Source organism: Schistosoma haematobium, chromosome ZW (assembly GCF_000699445.3).
Source record: "Schistosoma haematobium chromosome ZW, whole genome shotgun sequence".
Classification (NCBI taxonomy): domain Eukaryota; kingdom Metazoa; phylum Platyhelminthes; class Trematoda; order Strigeidida; family Schistosomatidae; genus Schistosoma; species Schistosoma haematobium.
This window is the reverse complement of record NC_067195.1, coordinates 28,685,894-28,707,587: the sequence shown is the minus strand read 5'-3', so window position 1 is coordinate 28,707,587 and position 21,694 is coordinate 28,685,894. Positions and strand designations below refer to the sequence as shown.

The 21,694-nt window shown below is 34.7% G+C and overlaps 1 protein-coding gene across 1 annotated transcript in view; it reads right to left on the bottom strand.

Annotated features, from left to right (window-relative positions):
* Window positions 1–21,694, bottom strand: part of MS3_00010343 (uncharacterized protein) — a gene marked incomplete at both ends in the record, with an annotated part of 80,642 nt that overhangs the window by 53,413 nt on the left and 5,535 nt on the right. The window contains 8 exons of the mRNA XM_035734294.2: window positions 2,970–3,200; window positions 4,365–4,553; window positions 5,521–5,736; window positions 6,751–6,906; window positions 8,806–9,138; window positions 10,943–11,097; window positions 15,509–15,608; window positions 16,693–16,776. Coding sequence (XP_035588931.2) covers window positions 2,970–3,200; window positions 4,365–4,553; window positions 5,521–5,736; window positions 6,751–6,906; window positions 8,806–9,138; window positions 10,943–11,097; window positions 15,509–15,608; window positions 16,693–16,776 — 1,464 coding nt within the window. The remainder of the gene's footprint in view (window positions 1–2,969; window positions 3,201–4,364; window positions 4,554–5,520; window positions 5,737–6,750; window positions 6,907–8,805; window positions 9,139–10,942; window positions 11,098–15,508; window positions 15,609–16,692; window positions 16,777–21,694) is intronic.

Sequence of the window (21,694 nt, the reverse complement as noted above, 5' to 3'; positions counted from 1 at the left end):
TCCTGTTGTTGAATGATGAGGACCATTTGAAACAGCTGGATTCAGTGTACTGCACGATTTGTTCCCTGTTCCGTTGTGGGCGGGTACTGCAATTAATTTATGAGCATTTAATGAGAGATCTTCCTGTGAGCTGGGTACAACACTGTCTGTACACGTCTCAGGAACAGTGGGATTTGAACCCACGACAGGGAATGTTTCTGAATTTGACATTTCTGGACAACTGGGCGGATCATGAATAACTTTCTCGTTTACATCACTGGTCGTCCGGGATTCACAGAGGCTTTTATAAACAGCTTCATATGTTCTGCAGTTGTTTTCCAGCTCAGTCTGCAGATGAGAAATGAACTTACCAACTTCTGTTGCATTTCCGAAACATGGAAAATTTACCAACAGTGTGCGTAAATTTTCTAAAAATTCAACTGGCTATTTTTGAAACACTGCTGTTGTTGCTCAAGCAGAAGCTGTAATTGGCCGGAAAACGTAGTCATTTTTTTCTTTTCTGCACCAGCAATGAAAATTAACTGTAGGAATAATGACAAATGTTGCTCAAGGACGCTGATGATAAATCTGGACTCTGATTGGTCGAAACAATTAGCCTGAATCTCGTCCAATTACAAGGTTCAAAATTTTTATCCCATACCGTCGCCAATTGTTATGGCTTTAAGTTGGGGTCGATTTTTATCTTTTGTTATCGATCGACTACAGTGACACGTAAACACGAACGAACGGCCTACAGTTCTGATTGGTCCTGCTTCCCTGTCCAGCCCAGTCAGTTGAGTCCAGAACACAAGCCACAGCCTCGGAGATATGAATCATTATATTTCAAACATACCCTATTTATATACTAACCAAGCATACCACATCGTACCATAGAATAGAAAACAACATTTTGTACAATATTCAACAAGTGAACAGATATCGACCAATAGGGAATGTCCATTTAAAGTCCAAGGACACCATTGGACTTAACATTATAATTATTGGTCTATTCCTCCGCATCCACAACACCTCCCCTTTTTTTTGAAGATCCGGAGTTGATATCCGGATTTTGAAATTTTCTGGGTTCATCCTCCCCACGAAATAATGTTGGGTCCTCATATTCCCAAGTTAGAATTAATTTGACTTTATTTAACACATAATTGTCAGATTGAACAGAGAAGTCACTGAAAGTGATTAAATAGTGGGGATCAATGTCGCTTGATATGAGGTCATCAACGTTTGATTCTTCTGGAACATTATCATGGGATTTGTTGAAAATCTCATTTGTAAACAGTTGATCACTGAGATAATCAACATCTATCAAAATTGTATTAGATTTCTGATCATCATTTGATGCATCTAACACATTTTCTGGTACAAGAGGATCTAGATAATAAGATTCGTCAGAATCTCCTGTTGTTGAATGATGAGGACCATTTGAAACAGCTGGATTCAGTGTACTGCACGATTTGTTCCCTGTTCCGTTGTGGGCGGGTACTGCAATTAATTTATGAGCATTTAATGAGAGATCTTCCTGTGAGCTGGGTACAACACTGTCTGTACACGTCTCAGGAACAGTGGGATTTGAACCCACGACAGGGAATGTTTCTGAATTTGACATTTCTGGACAACTGGGCGGATCATGAATAACTTTCTCGTTTACATCACTGGTCGTCCGGGATTCACAGAGGCTTTTATAAACAGCTTCATATGTTCTGCAGTTGTTTTCCAGCTCAGTCTGCAGATGAGAAATGAACTTACCAACTTCTGTTGCATTTCCGAAACATGGAAAATTTACCAACAGTGTGCGTAAATTTTCTAAAAAATTCAACTGGCTATTTTTGAAACACTGCTGTTGTTGCTCAAGCAGAAGCTGTAATTGGCCGGAAAACGTAGTCATTTTTTTCTTTTCTGCACCAGCAATGAAAATTAACTGTAGGAATAATGACAAATGTTGCTCAAGGACGCTGATGATAAATCTGGACTCTGATTGGTCGAAACAATTAGCCTGAATCTCGTCCAATTACAAGGTTCAAAATTTTTATCCCATACCGTCGCCAATTGTTATGGCTTTAAGTTGGGGTCGATTTTTATCTTTTGTTATCGATCGACTACAGTGACACGTAAACACGAACGAACGGCCTACAGTTCTGATTGGTCCTGCTTCCCTGTCCAGCCCAGTCAGTTGAGTCCAGAACACAAGCCACAGCCTCGGAGATATGAATCATTATATTTCAAACATACCCTATTTATATACTAACCAAGCATACCACATCGTACCATAGAATAGAAAACAACATTTTGTACAATATTCAACAAGTGAACAGATATCGACCAATAGGGAATGTCCATTTAAAGTCCAAGGACACCATTGGACTTAACATTATAATTATTGGTCTATTCCTCCGCATCCACAACAGCTATAAAACATAATTAGGTACTTGTGTGAGTGAATATTATGAGGTCAAGTTCATATTTCATATGATTGAATGGTCTGAATTGCCAGAGAAAATGTTTTTGGGGGACCTAAATTGGATTGTTATTTTAGTATTTAATTGTCTTTGGAAAAATAAGATGAAGAATAAATCTTTACAACATGGAAACCTAGTCTAAATGAGCTACACTAAGTGGTCTTTAGAATCTTTAAATTACATGGGTATAAAAAAATGAATTGCGAAAAGTATAAAATAGTTAGTAACCGTTAATATTCTTTCGATTTGCATGATTCAACCAGATTTGAATTCAGATGCGAAAACCTGGCTGGTTAGCTGATGTACTGAATTGCAAACAACTGTGACGTACCTATACAACAGACGATACTTGGTGTTTGTACTAGAGTTTAAATTAATTTATAGGCCGGGTCGTGTAGTCCGCTCAATATACAACTGAACGGTCGACCAGGTGTTTTGGCATGAAACAAACAACTGCTCGATTTAACAGAACTTTAACCAAAAACTAAAATAATAACACAGAAATTCACTTTTTCATACTTCGCTATCATGCGTATGGTGAGAGCTTTGGTATTCTTCTAATTCTTTTAGCAAACTTTTTCTGTTACTTTCCACTTCACTTAATTGTTCATTTGCTACATTCAATTTTTCTTGAGTTGTTTTCAATTGCCCAAATAGACTGTTTACTTTCTGTGCACTTTCTTCAATTGTTATTTGTGTTCGTTTAAATTCTTTGGACATACGATTTACAATTGAATCAGAGCGGTTTAGCTGTAAATAGGATGAATAAAACAAAATAAGTTTAGAAAGCAGTGTTTATTTTCACAGTATATTTGTTTTAGTGAAAACTACGTACTACTGCTGAGTTATTAAATGTATAAGTAATACTCATTAAGCAAGTTGGATGTCGGTAACCTGATTAATGGAACCTTAGTGTTCTCAATCAGGACAGTAGTTGTAGAAAATTAGTGATTAAATGGCACTAATAGAAAAATCATCCTAAGTAGATATCAACCAAAGAGATTTTAAAATCAAAGGCCCCTTGAAGCTACGTTGGCAATTTTCTGGAACACAGTAACTATATTCCTTTGAAAACTCAAAAGATTGGGCACTCATGATCGTGGTGACTGGGTTTGGTTTTTGTTATTGAATCAGTTTTTTAGTAAAGCAAAGATCTGAGCGTTCACTCCAGGATTCACTGACATTGATAACTAACCCTTATGCAAAAGTGTGGCTTCAACAAATAGGTATTAGACTGATACTAAGGACGTTGCTTACGTCAGATCAGTGAAAACTGATGCAAATAAAAGTAAACAAGTTATCCGAATCAGCAGTTATAACGAACCCAAATACAGTTTTTGATTTTACTTGTTACTTATTATCAGAACATATAAATGGGGATACGAAAAAGTATGTTAGCACTCTAGTTGAGATACGGTGTAATAATCTAATAAGAATATCACTTAACCAACATACAAATAATCCAATTCCTAACCAACTTTGTAATACTACTTTACATATTGCTTTGATAGTGAACAACTAAGGTTGATATGAACCTTTATTGCTCTACTTTACAGTCCTTTCCAACAGTAAGCTCAGAGAACCGTTTAACTAGGATTTTAATCACCGATGACGCTCCAATCACCGTTACAATCAAACTATTGATTTCATTATTTATGGAAAACACTATTAAGTGATAAAAAATAGAATCTTTAAGGCAAAGTTAGTTCCACTGACGTTTCAGATTCACCTTGTAATGTGATAACAAAAATGGAACAAAGGAAGATAATATTTGTTCAAATGTTCTTCCCTATCCAGTGTCTTAAAATACGCTACACACTGATGATATGAACAGTAAGGAATTCGGATGATGAAATCGATAGAAATGATTGACAAAGTTCAATTAAATTATTTCACGTGAACAAAAGGACTAACTTGTGCTTGTTTTTCCTCTAGTTGTTTTTGCGCTAACTGTAATTGTTCTGTCAGAATGCTTAATCTTTCTTCTAACTGCGATTTAATCAATTTTGTTTCGTCCAATTCCTTGCCTACTTCATGTAGACGGGTTTGTATAGTTATATTTGATGTTTTGTAGGATTCCATCTGTGCTTCCAATTCTTGATACTGTAAGTGAAAAAAGCTATATGAATATCTGGATTAAATAAATAATGCAGCGTAATTGAGTGATGGTCATTATTTTTATCTCACATCCAGAGAACAAGAATAACTGGGATATCATTTTACTTGTTTGTTTTTGACAGTGAAGATATGTTGATTTAAGGGATTACGTATGAATCTATTATTATACATCGTATCCATCACCCAAGTGTATTTCTACCGTAGACTAGTCAGATTATAAATAATTCATCAGTAACCCCACTAAATTTAGTAATCAATAATATAAAGTTGGGGCAGTAGTGAACACCGAGTTTGCTCGACATGGTTAGTAGGCCATTCTGATAAATTGGAAAAAATAATGGGCAGATTGTAGAATTTTCTGTGGCTTCGTCCTTGAATTAAAACCCCAAATGTATTCCAATACTGTATGATGTCGTTTAGTTCAATTTCACGTCACTAAACATGATCCACATGATTTAGCCAGCACTTGGTACCGGCTGTGCATGACATTAGTTACACCCCAGATATAGATTAGTCTTAATATTAGTCGATGATAGACTTTATACAGAAGGAACCTAGGGGATATTTTATTAAATATATACACTTCGTAAATAAGTTTACTATCCATTATATGGAACTTCTAATTCTTAAAAATTTCCACTTCCAGAAACTGACGTTGAAATAAAAATAAAGTACATATCATGAATATTACTTGTCATGTATTAGAAGCAAAACTTAGTTGTGAACAGCGGATAGCAATGAGGTTTGATTTTAGTAGAAATATGGAGATTTTAGTCCTGTGATATAAAAACACTGATAAGAAGTCAGTTAGTTGAAAATGAAAGTTGAGAATGAATTTTTAACAGAAATAAGTTACTTTGTTACATTTCAAGATCTACTTAGGTCACATTTTAAGTATATCTAGAAGTAACTAACTGCGAAAATAAATGAGTAAAATAATTACTTATCTTACATTACTGATAGCTGTTTTACTGGCCATTTCTGCTGCAGTTTTATGTACATTTGTTTGCTCTAGTTCGAGCTTTAATTTTTGCAATGATTTCTCCAATTGTTCTTCGTTGTGAGATCGTTTAACAATTTCTTCTCTTGATTTTATCAACATTGTGCGACTAGATGATAATTCACTTTGTAATATTTCTAGAGATTTACGGCTGTGTATTACTTGTTCCTGTCGGTAGGAAACACTGAATTGGTTTACAAGTAAACAGAAACAATCTCATCGATGAATAGTATGAAGTTATGTACGTGCAATTGATAGGCATTTAGTAAAATTTGAGATTTTGCTTAGATAGTGAAAATAATCAAAGCTGACGTTTGGTTGAATATCTCACATCGAAACATCGTACTATACAGATGGATTTGTATAAAACAAGTATGAAATTCCACAGACACGTCTTTTACATATATCACAAATTATTGCGAACTGAATGAGTTTCTTAAGGATTGTATCAGAAGTTAGGCTTGAAAATAGAAAATGACTTAATTTGGTAGGAAAGAACTAATGATCATTTTTCGAGTAGTAACCTACTTTTGAACAAAATAACATGAGGACAGATACACTAAGGACTTACACGAATAACATAATAGTAATCATCATCACCATTATTAATAATAGTAAATCTTTATTTATGAACTTCATAAGTTCATTTATTTGAGTAGTATTAAATACTAGAACATATTTTGCAAATTAGTGGTTTTATACAACTCCACATATCTTTCACGTGTATGTGGAACGCCAGAAAAGCTTTTTGCTTGAATGTGCAAAATATTCCTATCTTATAAAAGCTAAAAAGTTTTATTTAAACTCCGGTCAGATTTCAGAATACTGTTAGACTCTTTCACATACCCTAGCGTTTAAAGAACGAATTGAAATAATGTAGGTTTTCAAGTGTTCGGTTAGCTTACTATGATCCCTAGTTGAATTTTTTCATCACCTTGAAAATGACAGCACTAGACTGCATAGTATATTCAATGGCCTTCATAGACCACAGTTCTAATTAATGATTTAAGAAGTTCGTGTTAGACGTTGGTGATTCGCTCGTGTGATTTCCCAAAGGTATTATCAAGTCGAACATACACGCTACTATAATAATTCTGTCTGTGACATCACGCCTAACCACAGATTTCAATTCCGTGAAAGGGTTAACAAAACATCAATAAAAAACTTAATTAAAGAAATCACCTTGGCTTGATTTAAATCCATTGACAAATTTTCAACTTCTCTTTGCTTCTGACTATCAATAATTTCTAATTGTTTTATTTTCTCTTCGAATGAATTTTGAATCATTTTCTGTTCTGATTTGAACAATCCAACTGAGTTGATTTGTGTTTCTAACTCCTGTAAAATAATAGTGATCAAGTTTGAAAAGCAGAAATGGTTGAAAATAGTTATTCTCATTTGACCGAAGTAAAAGGTTATTTTAAATAAACGAATTAACCGAAATCACTCACTAATACAAATGCTTATACTTTGTAATAAAGTGATTACTAATTTTGAGTATTTGTTTACCTTGCTAATTCACAAGATAAGAAAGAAAAACGTTGAGATGATGTAGAAGATTTGTAGCTCAGGTGGATGATTCTGGTGTTTTGTTCTCTGAGCTGGATGGTTTGGTCGTTGGAGGTCTATATTTTACACTTGCTGGTAGAACATGCTGGCGAAGACACTCATGGAGAAAATATAGTTGTTCTCGAGTGGAAGCCTGCCTTTTGGCGACCAAACCATCCATCTCAGAGAACAAAACTCCACTAAAAAGAAAAACGTTTTATCAAAATAAACTTTAAATTAACATACCCGATGACAAGATTCAAGTTCATGAGTAAGTGAGTGAATTTGTCTCTCTTTCTCTTCCAGAATATTTGTTTTAACCTGTAAATTATTTCTACATTGAATAACCTCGTCCTTTATGTCAGAAAATAGGTGTACGAAAAAAAGGGAATCAAATTCAATAGTACATTGAGAATTATGGTTTTCTAGATTCATTGTCTTAACGCATCTCAGGCATATAATGAATTTAATATTAAAATAACCACTTTACAATTAATAGAAACATCCATAGATTAAGGTAATCTATTTTAATTATTCAGAAAGTGGATTGTAAAATAATTCGACGAGGTAAGTAAGATAGTTATCGACAGTGATCAGTGGTGATCAGTGGTAATCACACCAGTTATTGGTAGTTTTAAATTGTATGTAAATGTACAATGAGTTGATTTTTTATTTCAGATAATGATTTATCATAAAAATAGTCATTTTTCAAGCGCTCTTTCTCAAACAGAAAATCGTTTTCAAAATGACCACATGTGTTATTATAAATAATCTCTAATTACGTCAATATAAACAATGTATAACTGACGCTTAAGCATTGGTTCATATCATAAGTTAGATAAAATTCAAATAATCGTCATAGGGTGTAACAAGCTAGTATATCCAATTAATCTGTCATGTAATGAAACCAGTTCTATAACAGGTGGCAAATTAAAAACATGCAAACCCCATTTCTTTACCAGTTTTATATTAATTAATTACAAATGATAATTCACAACCACTCATACTTGTTCTTGGCGGTATTAATTTAGGGCTCAATTACATGTAAATAGGTAATTTGCTATGTACGCCTTTCATACATTGTGTATTTCATTGTGCTCGTTTATTCACTTATCTAATAACTGCTTTAGACTATATAAAAATCAACTTAATAACTTATTCATTCGGTTATTTATCCATTTACTCATTAGATTACTCATCCACTCTTTCTCTTTGTTATTGGCTAAAGAGTTTGATTTTCCTACCTAAAAAGTAAATTAGTCCAATCAAATTCGTTTTTCATCTTCTGCGTTTATATACCTCAGAGAATTGTTGAAGTGACAGAAGTTAAGTCGACGGGCTGTATGAATTTAATAGGAATAATTGTGCAGATCTCCAACTCAGTAATTCGATCATAGATGACCTTAAAAAATAATACAGCTCACAAAGTATAATTTACGTCTGGAAACAATTTCCTGGTTATTTGTCAAATAAAATGACTCTTCTTAAATTATTCTCTGGACAGCCATCTATGTTATAGGACCCATATATTTATGTGCAGTCACGAAGAGCTCATTGGAAAAACATCTTTTTTCTCCTAACTTTTAAAAATGTCTACATCTTGGAACCAACTAAATTCTACTGAAAAAGATGTGATTTACAAAGTGCAGAAGATCAACTTTACGTAGGTAAAAATAACTAAACACATACCTTCAATTCATTAATTTTAGTTTGTAATCGACTAATTTCCTTCTTATACTCAGTGTTTTCATTATTCAGCTGATTTAATTCTTTTTTTATTTGGTTGATTTCTAATTGATGTGAATTGTATGCTGTTTGTTTTTCTTCTTGCAAAGAGCGAATTTCAGCTGCACTTGTTTGAGCATTTGACAGACTTTGCTTAGTCATTTCTTGAATCCCAGATTCCAACTGTGCATTCACCGATTTAAGACGAGCTAACTCTGCTTCCAGTTGCATTGATCGACCTATTTGTAAATCTAGCTTTTCACGTATATTTGAAGTTTCTTTCAGCATTTTCATTACCTATTTCACATAAAGGAGAATAAATATGATTTTAAAAAGAATCCAATTTACATCAAGACTAGAGTAGACTAAATTTTATGACCACTTTAAAAAAGCTTTGTCCTATTTTCACAAGCTAAGATTAACTGAAGTAAATTTATACCATGGAATTTGAAGGGAACATTACCTCATAACATTATCGTATGCGACGGATGGACAATACGTACACATCTATCTCACTGTTGAGTTTATTTATGTGAACCATCCTTTCCCTCTTGAGGACCGATCACCCAACTATGATAAACACTCAGTGTCGTTCTGGTTTATAAAACCGATGAAGCAGTTATTAGACTCTACATCTAAACTAAAATATCCTACACGAAAAGAAGGAGAAAACATCAACGACAGAAAGTTTTGCAAAACATTCATTCCTTCAGCCATTTTCTTACAGTCCACCTAATTACATTATACCTCACTATTCGTCGATGAGCTTCTTTAAATTATTCTCTTCTCAGTTCAATTGGAATGATGCGACATTTTCAACTATTTTTACCACTAAGTCTCCTTTTCTTTTCTCTTTAAATTACACTGTTCATACTTTACTAACAATATTAGTTAAGAAGGTTTGTACACTATGTAGATGGTACTGATTGCTGTCAGGTTGCTACAACAAGCATCTGATTAGATAAGTTTCACTTCCAATTTATATGCATTCATTCAGTCAGTTCTATCATGCCTCTATCCAGTTACTGTTCTTGTGGCATGTACCACATTTTACCTTGACAGACTCAACTATTCACTAGTGACTTATCGTCATATATTATGCAGTAGTGTATTGTTTTACAACTTAGCTAATAAATTGTGCATGTTACTCCTCGTGGAGGAGCATGGGCCGCCGACCGAGATTCTCCAACCAACTCTCTCCTGGGATCTCTCTTTCAGGTGTTTCCAATCAATATCCATTCTTTTGATGTCTGCCTCGATTCCCAATGCAATGTGTTCTTCGGTCTTCCTCTTTTCTGTTTCCCTTCAGGATTTCAAACTAGGGCTTGCCTTGTGACACAGTCTGATGACTTCCGCAATGCATTTCTTACCTACAGCGATCATTCTGAATTACCTCTTCACCTGGAAGTTAGGTCGTTCTCCACCATAGTAAATTTTTGCTGATGGTATCCGGTCAACGAACATTAAGTATCTTGCGCAGACAATAGTTTAAAAATACCTGTACCTCTCGATGATGGTTGTGCTAGTTCTACAAGTTTCAGCTCCGTATAGTATAACTGTGGTGACATTCGTATTGAAGATTGCGATTTTGATATTGGTTGACAATTGTTTCGAGTTCCATATGTTATTCAAGTGTAGGAATGCTGTCCTCGCTTTGAGAATTCTTGCATTTACATCTGCATCAGATCATCCTTGTACATCGATGATGCTGTCCAGTTACGTGAAGGTTTCCACCTCTTCCAGAGTTTCTCCATCACATGAGATTGTGTCGGTGTTCCTCGTGTTGTATTTGAGGATATCGGTTTTCCCCTTATGTGTGTGTGTGTGTTGAGGCCTACTGATACAAAGGTGCCCGCTACATTGGTTGTCTTGACCTGCATTCGTTGTTGTGTATGTGATAGAAGGGCCAGGTCATCTACAAAGTCCACATCGTCTAGTTACATCCAATCTGTCCATTGTATTCCGTGTTGCCCCTGAGAAGTAGAGGTCTTCAAAATGCAATCAATCACCAGAAGAAAGGGAATGGGTGGGAGGGAACAGCCTCGTCTGACATCGGTCTTCACTGGGAGTGCATCTGTCGGCCGTCCTTTATGCACGCGACTTTGCAGCGCAGTCCGTCGTATGAATTTCGGACGATGTCGGCAATGTTCACAGGTACACCATGGTTTCGAAGAAGGTTCCATATGGTCCTCCTATCCACACTGTCAAACTCCTTCTCATAGTCAAGGAAGCGGATGTGTGGTGAGTGATTATTTCCTTTCAATTGATTGTTAACAATGCTCCGTGTGTCGCGATTTGGTCTGTCCACGACCGATCCTTACGGAATCTGGCCTGTTGATCTTTCCGAATAGAACGTGGAGAACGTGTACGGCTACCTGTATGTCTGACTCCAATGCTTCATCTGGTATGTTATCTGGTTTTGATGCCTTCCCAGTCTTGATTTGTCTGATGGCCATTTTGATTTCTTCGATTGTGTGTGTGGGGTGACATCTGTGTGGAGGATTGTGTATGTTGCTTGGATGTGTGGAGGATTGAGTCAGTCTATTCTATTCAAGAGTTCTCGAAACTGGATCCTCTGAATTTTTCATTAAATCAAAGATGATTTACTTGATTGTCTATATTGTGGTCAGGTGATAGTTCTGGTTTGTGCATACATTTGTAAGGGAAATGATGCGCTTTATATCCATTTTATTGAAAGCGCACAGATTTACAAGTCTCTCGCTATTCTCGTCCCGTTTTCACAGTCCATGCCGCTCTATGATATCTTCATTCCCGGTATTGTCTATTCAAACTTTGGCTTTTAGATGTCCCAACAGGATGGTCATGTTCTTCGCTGAGTTCTTTTCTACAGTTGACTGCGACCTCCCATAAAACTGATCTTTATTGCCTTCATTGCTATCATTGTTTGACATAGAGCCCTGGATAATATTCATTGTAATCCCCTCCTTCTTTGTTTCGAAGATTGCTTTGATGATTCCTAATCCATAAGATTCTTATTCCACAAGTGAGCTTCATGTTTCTTTGGACAGCATCCTTACGTGTGAAAAGCACTTTTTTCTTCATGAACCGAGTACAACAGCACGTCTCCCAAAGCTAACATTTTTGGTCCATCTTGTGTCCAATAGGTTCCACTTATTCCTAACAGAGCCATGTTGTACCTCTCTATTTCCACCGCTATTCGAACAACTTTTTCGACCTTTCATATTGTTCAGATATTCCATGTTTTCATCGTGAGACGTCATAACTCTTCTAATTGAAGATCTTTAAACTCTCAGGGCAGATTTTAAATGGTTTAAGTGATTTTTTCTGGTGACCGTTTCTTAGCAAGGTTATTTTTAATGGGATGAGGTTGCTTACTTTATGCCCAACTCTCCTCATTTATCCGGGCGTCGGACCAACAGTAAATATAGAAGAGCTGAGGTGGGAGTTTGTTTTCCGACTGATGTACTTAAATCATTTCTTACAAGTCTTAAATTCTTAAATTCGATTAATTTACTTGACTATATATCTCAAACATATTTCTCAGGGGAACTTAGACTGTAGTGGACAAATATGCAAAATCTGATATACTACCTTGTCTAAGTAAGCTTTATTAAAGAAAACGTCTGACTAAAATAATTTCAATCAACAAATACTTTTGCTCAAATCCACACAACAAATATGGTGGTGGTTCTATATATTTTGTCTTTCCAATAGGTATGTTACATATATGAGCTTACTGCGCGGTACTAAAAACTCCATGTCAAGAAAAAATATCGCTCCAGTAGTTTCAAATTTCATAGTACTTCTTCAGTTATCATCGTTATTTTGAACTAATCTCTAAACTGACTGGTTTCCAAGTCATCAAACCCACTTATCCATATTAAATATTATTGAATGACATTGTTAATTTTACCAGGAAGATGCTACATCGTATTTAACCTAAAGTTATTCCAAACTACAATCATTCTTAAATGTAAAAATTAAGTACCTGTCTTTTCCGTTCTTCACTGATGTTTTCGATATTCTCACGTTCTGATTTCAATTTTGCCAATAATTCATCACGTTCCTTCACCTAAAGTTTTTTCAAATGAAAATTCGAAAATGTTGATGGCTTTATACTATTTTTTGGCAAGAATTGTTCAACTTAGGCAGGGATAATACTTAATTTTATGATAAACGCCTGTTTTAGAATCAAAATGAATATAATAATTCATAGTTATTATTCTTTTGACATCTGTACATAAAAAAAACGAACACAGTTGTTAAAGCAAGAAGTGGTTAGAATAATACAAATTTCTATTTCGACCAAATCTTATTCGTTTTAGACATCTACAAAATACAGTGGAAAAACGAAGTTTCACTAGGTAGTAAAGTGTTGACTTATCGAAATATTACCTAACCAAAAGCATGATGTACAAAAAGGGAAATAAAGACAGAAGTAGGAAAGAAAACTGTTGTGACATACTGTCTCCGAGATTTGATACTGAAACACAATCTTCTTATGCACGAGCCCAACCGGTTACTCAAGTTAAAAGACAGAGTGAAAAGGAAAGTTTATTGGCCAGGCCGATAATTTAGTCACCAATATCTTATCCTTTAGGAACGAAATCAACTTTCTGGCAAATCATGTACACTTATCGTTCGGTTGATTTTCGATTGCCCCAGTATTTCAGGAACAATGACAGAAATTAAGTAAATTGAAAAGCAAAAAATTAAATCTTAATAGTGTGCTTAAATAACAACCTAGAAATCAAAGGACGCTAAACGCCGTTATGTTACTGTTCTGAAGACGATTTACGTATCCTTTTACATGTAATTTATCTGTTAGAGTTACTGTATACTAATACTTTAGCTGTATGTAGATGAATTTATCTCTGAAACTTGTGGTCACCGATCTAACCCTGAACAGATATTTATGCTCCCTTATAAATAGCAGTACCTAAAGTAATAAAGCCATTTCGACTATTTTAGAGGCTTATCAGAAGTAACCCAGCTTTCTTTTCGTCAACGCGTCGTCCACACTTTCCGCTTGATCAACTATTCGGTATTGGTGTACCATGGGATTAAGCTAAAATGTGGTTCTGTTTTGGATCGTTTTGAATCCGTATAATATTAATGATCTCCGGACGTGGTCACCAGTACTCAAAGTCCGTTCCTCAATGTATTATAAAGATCGAAAGTATAGAAGCAAACACTTTGATCAAGGGACACAACAAAGTTATATAAGAAGTTCTGATAAGCAAATACAAGTACAGAAAGCAGCTAGCGTCCACTATATGCATTTCTAGATAAATTACACGGCAGTACTTTATTAGTTATAATAAAAGCTAGAGCTGCTGCAAATGCTTAAATCGTGAAAACATTAATATCACACTTTACATCTCGTAAATATAAAATTTTATTTTACTCCGTTCAATTTTTCTAACGTACAGATCTTAAACCGTTGTCAATCTGTGGGGAATGCTCCTATGGATTGGTCATTAACTTACACTGCTATTTTTGACCTATATCCAAGAGTGTTGTAAACATATATAAATGTAATAACTGTTTGTTTAGTCAAATTTTCTTTTGGTTTTTGCAACACATTCTTTGAGCAACGTCTGTTTTAGTACATTTTTTTGGCTCGGTGGTGATATAAAGATATGAATGCTAACGAAATGCATTTCCTTTCTACTTCGTATACATTCTGTCGAATCGCCACAATTATAAAACAGAGATATAATAAAATTAGAATACATATTGTATCATATATGTTTATATTGGATGGCAGATGTTAGGATGTGCAGAAAAATATACCAATAATTATCATGTTAAGTCTAATGGTGGCCTTGGACTTTAAATGTACACTCCCTATTGGTCGATAACTATTTCACTTGTTAAATATTGTACAAATGTTGTTTTCTATTTTATGGTACGATGTGGTTTGTTTGGTTGGTATATAAACAGAGTATGTCTGAAATATAATGATTCATATCTCAGAGGCTGTGACTTGTGTTCTGGACTCAACTGGCTGGGCTAGACAGCGAAGCAGGACCAGTCGGGACTCTGGGTCGTTCGTACGTGTTTTACGTGTCACGGTAATCGATCGATAATATACGCTTCACTCTAATCTGCAGTCAACCTGTTACAACAGCAGACATGCATCTAAAATATGCAGTGATTGTATAAAGTATTGAAGTGCGATAATACACTAATAAAGCAAGCCAATTTGCACAGGCAAATATTGTGTATGATAGAACAGATGGAAAAATTAGAATAATCTGTCTAATTAAAAGTTAGAATAAGTCCCTTAGGCGTGTAAAATTACACGATTTGCTACCCTGTTTTCGGATTAGGTAACGCTAAAGAGGGAAAATGTATTTATCTGTTGTGTTCCATGTATGCTCAAGATGTTTCACTGAGAGAAAAAATATCAGTCATAAGTGACGTCCGCATAAAGTAATTTCCAAAAAAACGCGACCTGCAAGTACCGAGTAGCTATCAGTTACTTCTTGACTTTAAATGAATGTTTAATTTAGGTAAGTTCGTTATATCAATAATCTTCATAAACCTTAATGCTGATGACGATATATTTTATCAGTTTTAGTTTAGCAACACCATACAAACTAATCTACAGCAGAAGTTCTTGATGACCGTCTGAATAGGAACTATAAGATGAGGAGATACGAAAACTAAAAAGTTGAACTTACCATCATTGTCAAGTTATTTGCATTATTCTCATACTTTTTGTGTAGATCATGACAGCGTTCTTCTAGTTCTTTAGTTTGGTTTTGAAATGAATCGCGCTAAATGAAAAAAATAGAAATTTCAACTGCTGACATTTATAGTTGGTTTATATATTGATGATTTTCGTGAGATTCAATGTATATTTAGTAACAATCCTCTTCTGTCGTCTTAATTTACCGATTCCGTCACAATGTTGAATGATCACCTAAGGTAAATACAGACTTATGCTCTTAAATCAATCACTGCTTGATGACCAGTGCTATACGAATTACTGAGTGCTTACTGTAAAGTAATTGATTTTACTTTGAATTATTTGTCATTAAAGTCGATAAGTTATCTTGATGTTTGACAGGGGTGCATAAACTGTTGATGGTTGCCAATACACTTAATGATGACATTCAGCAGGTTTGAAATCTGTCAAAATATTCAAACGGCTCAATCAAAAGTATTTGAAACTAAGTCTGAAACAAAGATGGTACATGATAGCTAAGGGGATAACGCGATAGCATTTGAAGCGAATAGCACTGGTTTCGAGTCCCAGAGTGAAAATTAACTCCAAGGTGCAGGCACACCCGACTGACGTGTCCCAAATGGGACGAAATACGCGCCCTAGATCCCACTGCTAACCACTATCCATCTTTGCTTATAGGCTTATAGTGTTGTTGCAAAATTATACTCAATGAAAAAGATGAAAATCAAATAAAGCAGACATTTATCGTCTTTGTTTGCTCTTATGATGAAATCCAAAATTCTTCTTGAAGCATGGACTTTCAAGATTGGTCATCTATTAATTCTTTGCTACTTTGTTTAGCATTTTTCACGATTATTTTCATCGATGATAAAAGTCAGTTCTAAGATGAGGAATTATGATCATTCACTCGATTTTCTATTTAAAAGACAAAATACATATGTCGGACAATTATATAAAGTTCTCTGGGATGTTATGCTTAATTATAAGTGATCTATTACCAAACATACAGATCTCATTAACATCAATTTCATGATCACCCTCAAGCTTCTCTACTGCCATGACGTATCATCATTTCATCACAAAATGGAAACAAAATGTTGGGTTGGTAAATTAGATCTAACTGTAAATAGAAAAATCAACTTTAAATCATTTACTGAATCCTGAATGCTCACCTGTGAAATTACTTCCTCATGTTTATTTTTCAATTTATTCACTTCCAAGCTTAATTTATGCAACAAATTTTCTCGTTCTCCAACCTGTGTAGAAAAGAAAATCAAGTCAACAGAAAAATTAGATAACTCATAAGATTTTTGATCTTTTTAATGAAGTTTGCCTACTATGGGTAAAGTTAGACGAAAAAAATGTTATTTCCAGAAGAATATCTATGTAGAAGTTATATAAAGCCTTTGCAAACATTTCTTGAGGTTTCCAATTTTGATAACAGTTCTTCATAAGTTCTGCTTCAACCAATTATGCTCAAGAAGTGATTCTTTGAGAAATCGATGCGTTTGTTTTCGTGTTCCTACTAATAGTAACAGCTACAAAGCTTTTAGATGACTGAGCCAAATCCCTCACAATTTTCTATTCTAGAGTTCCAGCTAAGGGTCAAATATTTGTTAAATCATTACACAAACTATTTTTATGGGGTTTTCAAAAGAGAATTTCTACTTTTTCTCATAAAGTGGGAAGATTAGTAATCGAAATCAGTCAGATGAGAATTATTTTAGCCCTTAAACGATAACTAATATCCCAGACAGCCTAATTGCCAAACGTGAGCCTACTACCTTCAGAACATTTGAAGTTAATATATCAGGTCCTTCTGTTTTCTCTCTCCTAGACTTAGCTTTGGTCTTGTCAACTCCCTTTATTGAGAGGCAGAGATCGATTTATCATTCATTTTTTCGGGATTGATGAGTAGCTGAATGATCGGTTGAAACCAGTGTTATCCATCATCCAACTTTTCCTTTTTCACTATCCATCATAGTTCACGGACATTAGGTAGCCTTTCTAACAGTCTACAGGGTTACCTTGACTTTGTTTCTTATCATGTTTGAATCTACCAAGGACTATTTTCCAGAAAACTATTACCTAATCAGAAACTTTTGATATCGTTACTACAATGGGTCACTTCAGAATTAGCATCACAAAGGTCATAGCTAGTTCTTCCCCAAATATATGCCTGATATTGTCATTTTCAAAATGAGCTCTTGGAGGTGTTACTGGTGTAATACTTGTATTAAGAAAAGTGAAGGCGAATAGTTGGATTATGGTTTAATCGGAGTCTGGATATGCTCTGGAGAGAGAGCGATAGTTTTCTGTTATTTTACCCTAGAGATTGGTAATACTGATAAAATTTGGCTGAATACAGTGTTGAGTGGATATCGGAGTTCTCCAGGTTAGACAATATCTCATTATATTTATGGTTGATGCTCAATAGGAATAAACGACTTTTGAAACAAAATTCAGTAGACGGTTACCATTATCTATTCGCCTGTCTGGGAAGCGGAAACACTCGTCCAAGTGTCCTTACAAGTGACTTGGCTTAATTACTTGGTAGACAAAACCACCTATGACTGATGAGTCGGGTCTCCTAAGATTTTCAAGTACTATAGAAGCTTCCCTTCAAAACTTTTCTCGGTATAGATCAGCGATTGAAATCTAAGACAAACAAATTAAATAGTATACTTCAATTTTACATCACTAATGGAATTTTCTAGGTTTCTTGTAGGATATTAAAACTCAGAAGACATTAGACAATGCTTTTTACTCATATGACTCCAAACAAGGCTTTCTTGATATTCTTTACATGACCATAAATATTTTTAAACCAACTTTACATCTCTCCGTCGTTCGTATGAACTTATTATGGCTATGACTGTTGACTAAAACTCACGTGATAAAACTACCAAACAGAATCCCGATTTACATAATTTGGTATCACCGGCTCGATCAATTGCACATCTAACCAACACTAGTAACCTTGGTTTAGCTGCTGAGTCCTTATTGGTCCAAGACTCTGTTTCTTCTCTCTTTACCCTATCTTTTTTTCCAGAAATCGGGAACCAGCCTCCACTATATTGAATATTCCTTCTAAAGGGCTCGGTTAATAAGGGTCCACATTATTAAGGACGTACATTATTAGGGGTGATCATCAGAAAGATGCATATTGAAAAAAGTGAGCGTTGAAAAGGGAATAAAATTTTTAATGATGTGAAATATCTTCGGTTTCCCCTATGTTGTAAAGACCTACCTAAAACGAACAATGTCGTGGACGGGTGGGATAGAATCTTTAGCCAACTTGTTGCTACCGCTCATCCAAATATATAGAAATTTATTAATGTTCTCAGAAAGAGAGTCTAAATGACTTGAAAATCGAATAGCTTGTTGCAAAAGTCCAGTAACAGCACTTAAAAAGAAAGTATGAGGAGGTGGCATTGTGTATCAAACTGGTCGTAGAAGATTACCAAAACGGATCAACACTAGACTGTCTACGGGAAAAGCATATTATTTGAATGTACACATTTGAACATATCAAAATACGTTACGAAAACCTTATAATGTACCTTTAACATCTACATTAAATTGGTGTTACCCTCTTTTGATGTATTATATTCGGTCAGTTAATATATTGCCCGGATTAATAATAAATATATTTTTTGTTATATCCCATTAAGTAGAAAAATTATATTTCTGACATTTCATGAAGTGGCCTACATTAAGTCACGAAACGTCAGACATACAATTTTTCTACTCACTGGGATATAACAAAAATATATTTATTATTAACACTCTACCCAGTGCTAAATTCATTTGAAATTACCGGGATTATTTTACTGTAGCAATAAATAGCCCTTTCAAGCTGAGGAGTTATCAATGTGTCAGGGAGTCGGGGTCTGGATTTTAAATGTCTTTGTGGCTTGCTTACGCTTAATACTCCTCTTAGTCTGTCAAAAGGTATGAAGTAGTACACATCCTCAGGGATAAAATTATATTGTGTAACGACTGAAAAGTGAAGGAAAGTAACAAGACAAAATCAAATGTATGAAAAATAATTATCCGCCTAGGGAGTATGAGAAAAATGAAAAATAAACTAGAAACATGAAGATGATAATAACGGACAACTAAAGCGTAAAAAACATTTAGATAAAGTATCAATAACCGACTGACTGTGTGGAAAACTAAGTTTTAGTGACGAAATGATAACATACTAACTAGACGCTTTTGCACATATAGCTTAGGTTTTAAATGGTGAATTGCTACCGCCTTTGCAGCGAAATCATCTATAAGATATTGTTGTGATGTAGCTGGATTTTTAATTTAAGTACACCGTTTAAATGTTTTTACCTGTCAAGCGTAAATCTGAGTATTGTTTTAATTGAAATAATGGATAATCTGAAATGTATACATGTTTAATAATACTATATTATTAATGACAATTGCATGTGTCCCACCCGTTCATCTAATGAACACTAAATAAAACCTAGTCATTTGACTGACAGAATAAAAGTCCACTCATTTTCTCTAGATATCACAAACGACAGCATTTTCGGGAATACATGTTATGGGAAATGCCGAGTTTGACTTTTTAATTAAAAAAGAAAGGAATGCTTTTAGCAATTAAAACTCATTTGAAATAAAATTCAACAAACATTCTTCAAGGATTTTCGAAACATCCCTCTAAATAGGTTATCCCCAAGCTATTTGAAATAGACATACGAGATAACGTGACTAGGGTAATAAGAATAACAATCTGTTACCGAATTCGAAGAATTACAGTATTTGTTGGAAGCAGACAAGTCATTAGACGTTTAGAAAACTACTTTTTGCTTGGTCATAGGGAAGAGGGACAGAGGGGGAACCGAACATATTTCTCATAGTCAAACATTTTATTCCCCTTTCAGCGCTCACCTTCCTTACCAATGTGGGACATTTTAACCGCGCCCTTTTCCACTTTCTATTTTGCTCGTGTAATCCCTATGTTGTATTTCAATTAGACGTAGTTTACATACAGATATGCCAGGCAACATTGCGCCATCAAATGAAAAGTAATAATTATACATGATCAAGCCCAAAAGCAGTTGTAATTAGTGGAAACCGTGAATAATAAACGGGGAATGTATTAGGAATAGTAAATAATACAACAGTATTTAGTGGGTTAATCGAAAGGTTATGGTAAAAGAAATATTTGCATAATAATCTTATTAATTGATAACTATACGACAAAATTATGGTTGTTACTAATTTTAAAAAAACGACTTTTAAAATATCCGTTCCGTTATAGCGGAACCCCAGTAGTCGTGTTAACAAAGTGACGTTTATGCAGTAAAAATGTACGGTAGTAACTGTAATTGCAAAGGAACTTGTATGCTCCCCAGTTGTTAGTGTTTATTGTGATTCAGAGTAGTATATATTTTTCAGTTATTAACAGAGAACTTCAAGCCGAGTGATAAAAAACCCTTTCGGAATACTCGCTCTTCAGATCTCTATCCTATATTCCAAAGATCTCCTGAAGTTAGATAAGGTAACTACTGTCCCAGTTTTTTACTTTCTCCCCTCAACTGCATTTTTTTCCATGCTACGGTCTCATCAATTTCTACTATCTTTTCACCATCCTCAAAGAACAACAGTACTAGTAGTAATCTCTCAGTGCAAACCTCTCGACAATATCCATACTACTGTATAGCATACGTTTCAATTAGTCAACACTACTACCATTGTGACTTGAGTGTCTATTATCTAATGGACATTAGTAACATTGTTTAAGGGTTAACTTAGGATGAACATAAATGTACCGCACCTAATAGATTTCTTACAATTAAATATAAATACCTCTAGATTGCCATCGCGTTCATACAAAGTAACGTAAGTACTTTAATTAAAAGAGATTGTCTTTTAGATAACACCACGCCTTTTAAATAACTTCAGATGTTTCCCTCTGTGAGATTATTTAGAATGTTATTGACAGGCACTATTCTGTTTTGATGTGTGACACATGACCTTGATCATTCTTATCCTTGTTCTGCTATTGAACTAAATATTATGTTTACACCAGCGAAGTCATGAGAAGTTGTGGTTAAGTATCCGGAAACAAAAGAACTCAGTCACCTCGATTCTCCAAATGGACTCTGGGTAGTCAAGCGAATCAACAAACATTAATCCTGTGTGGGGGTATCG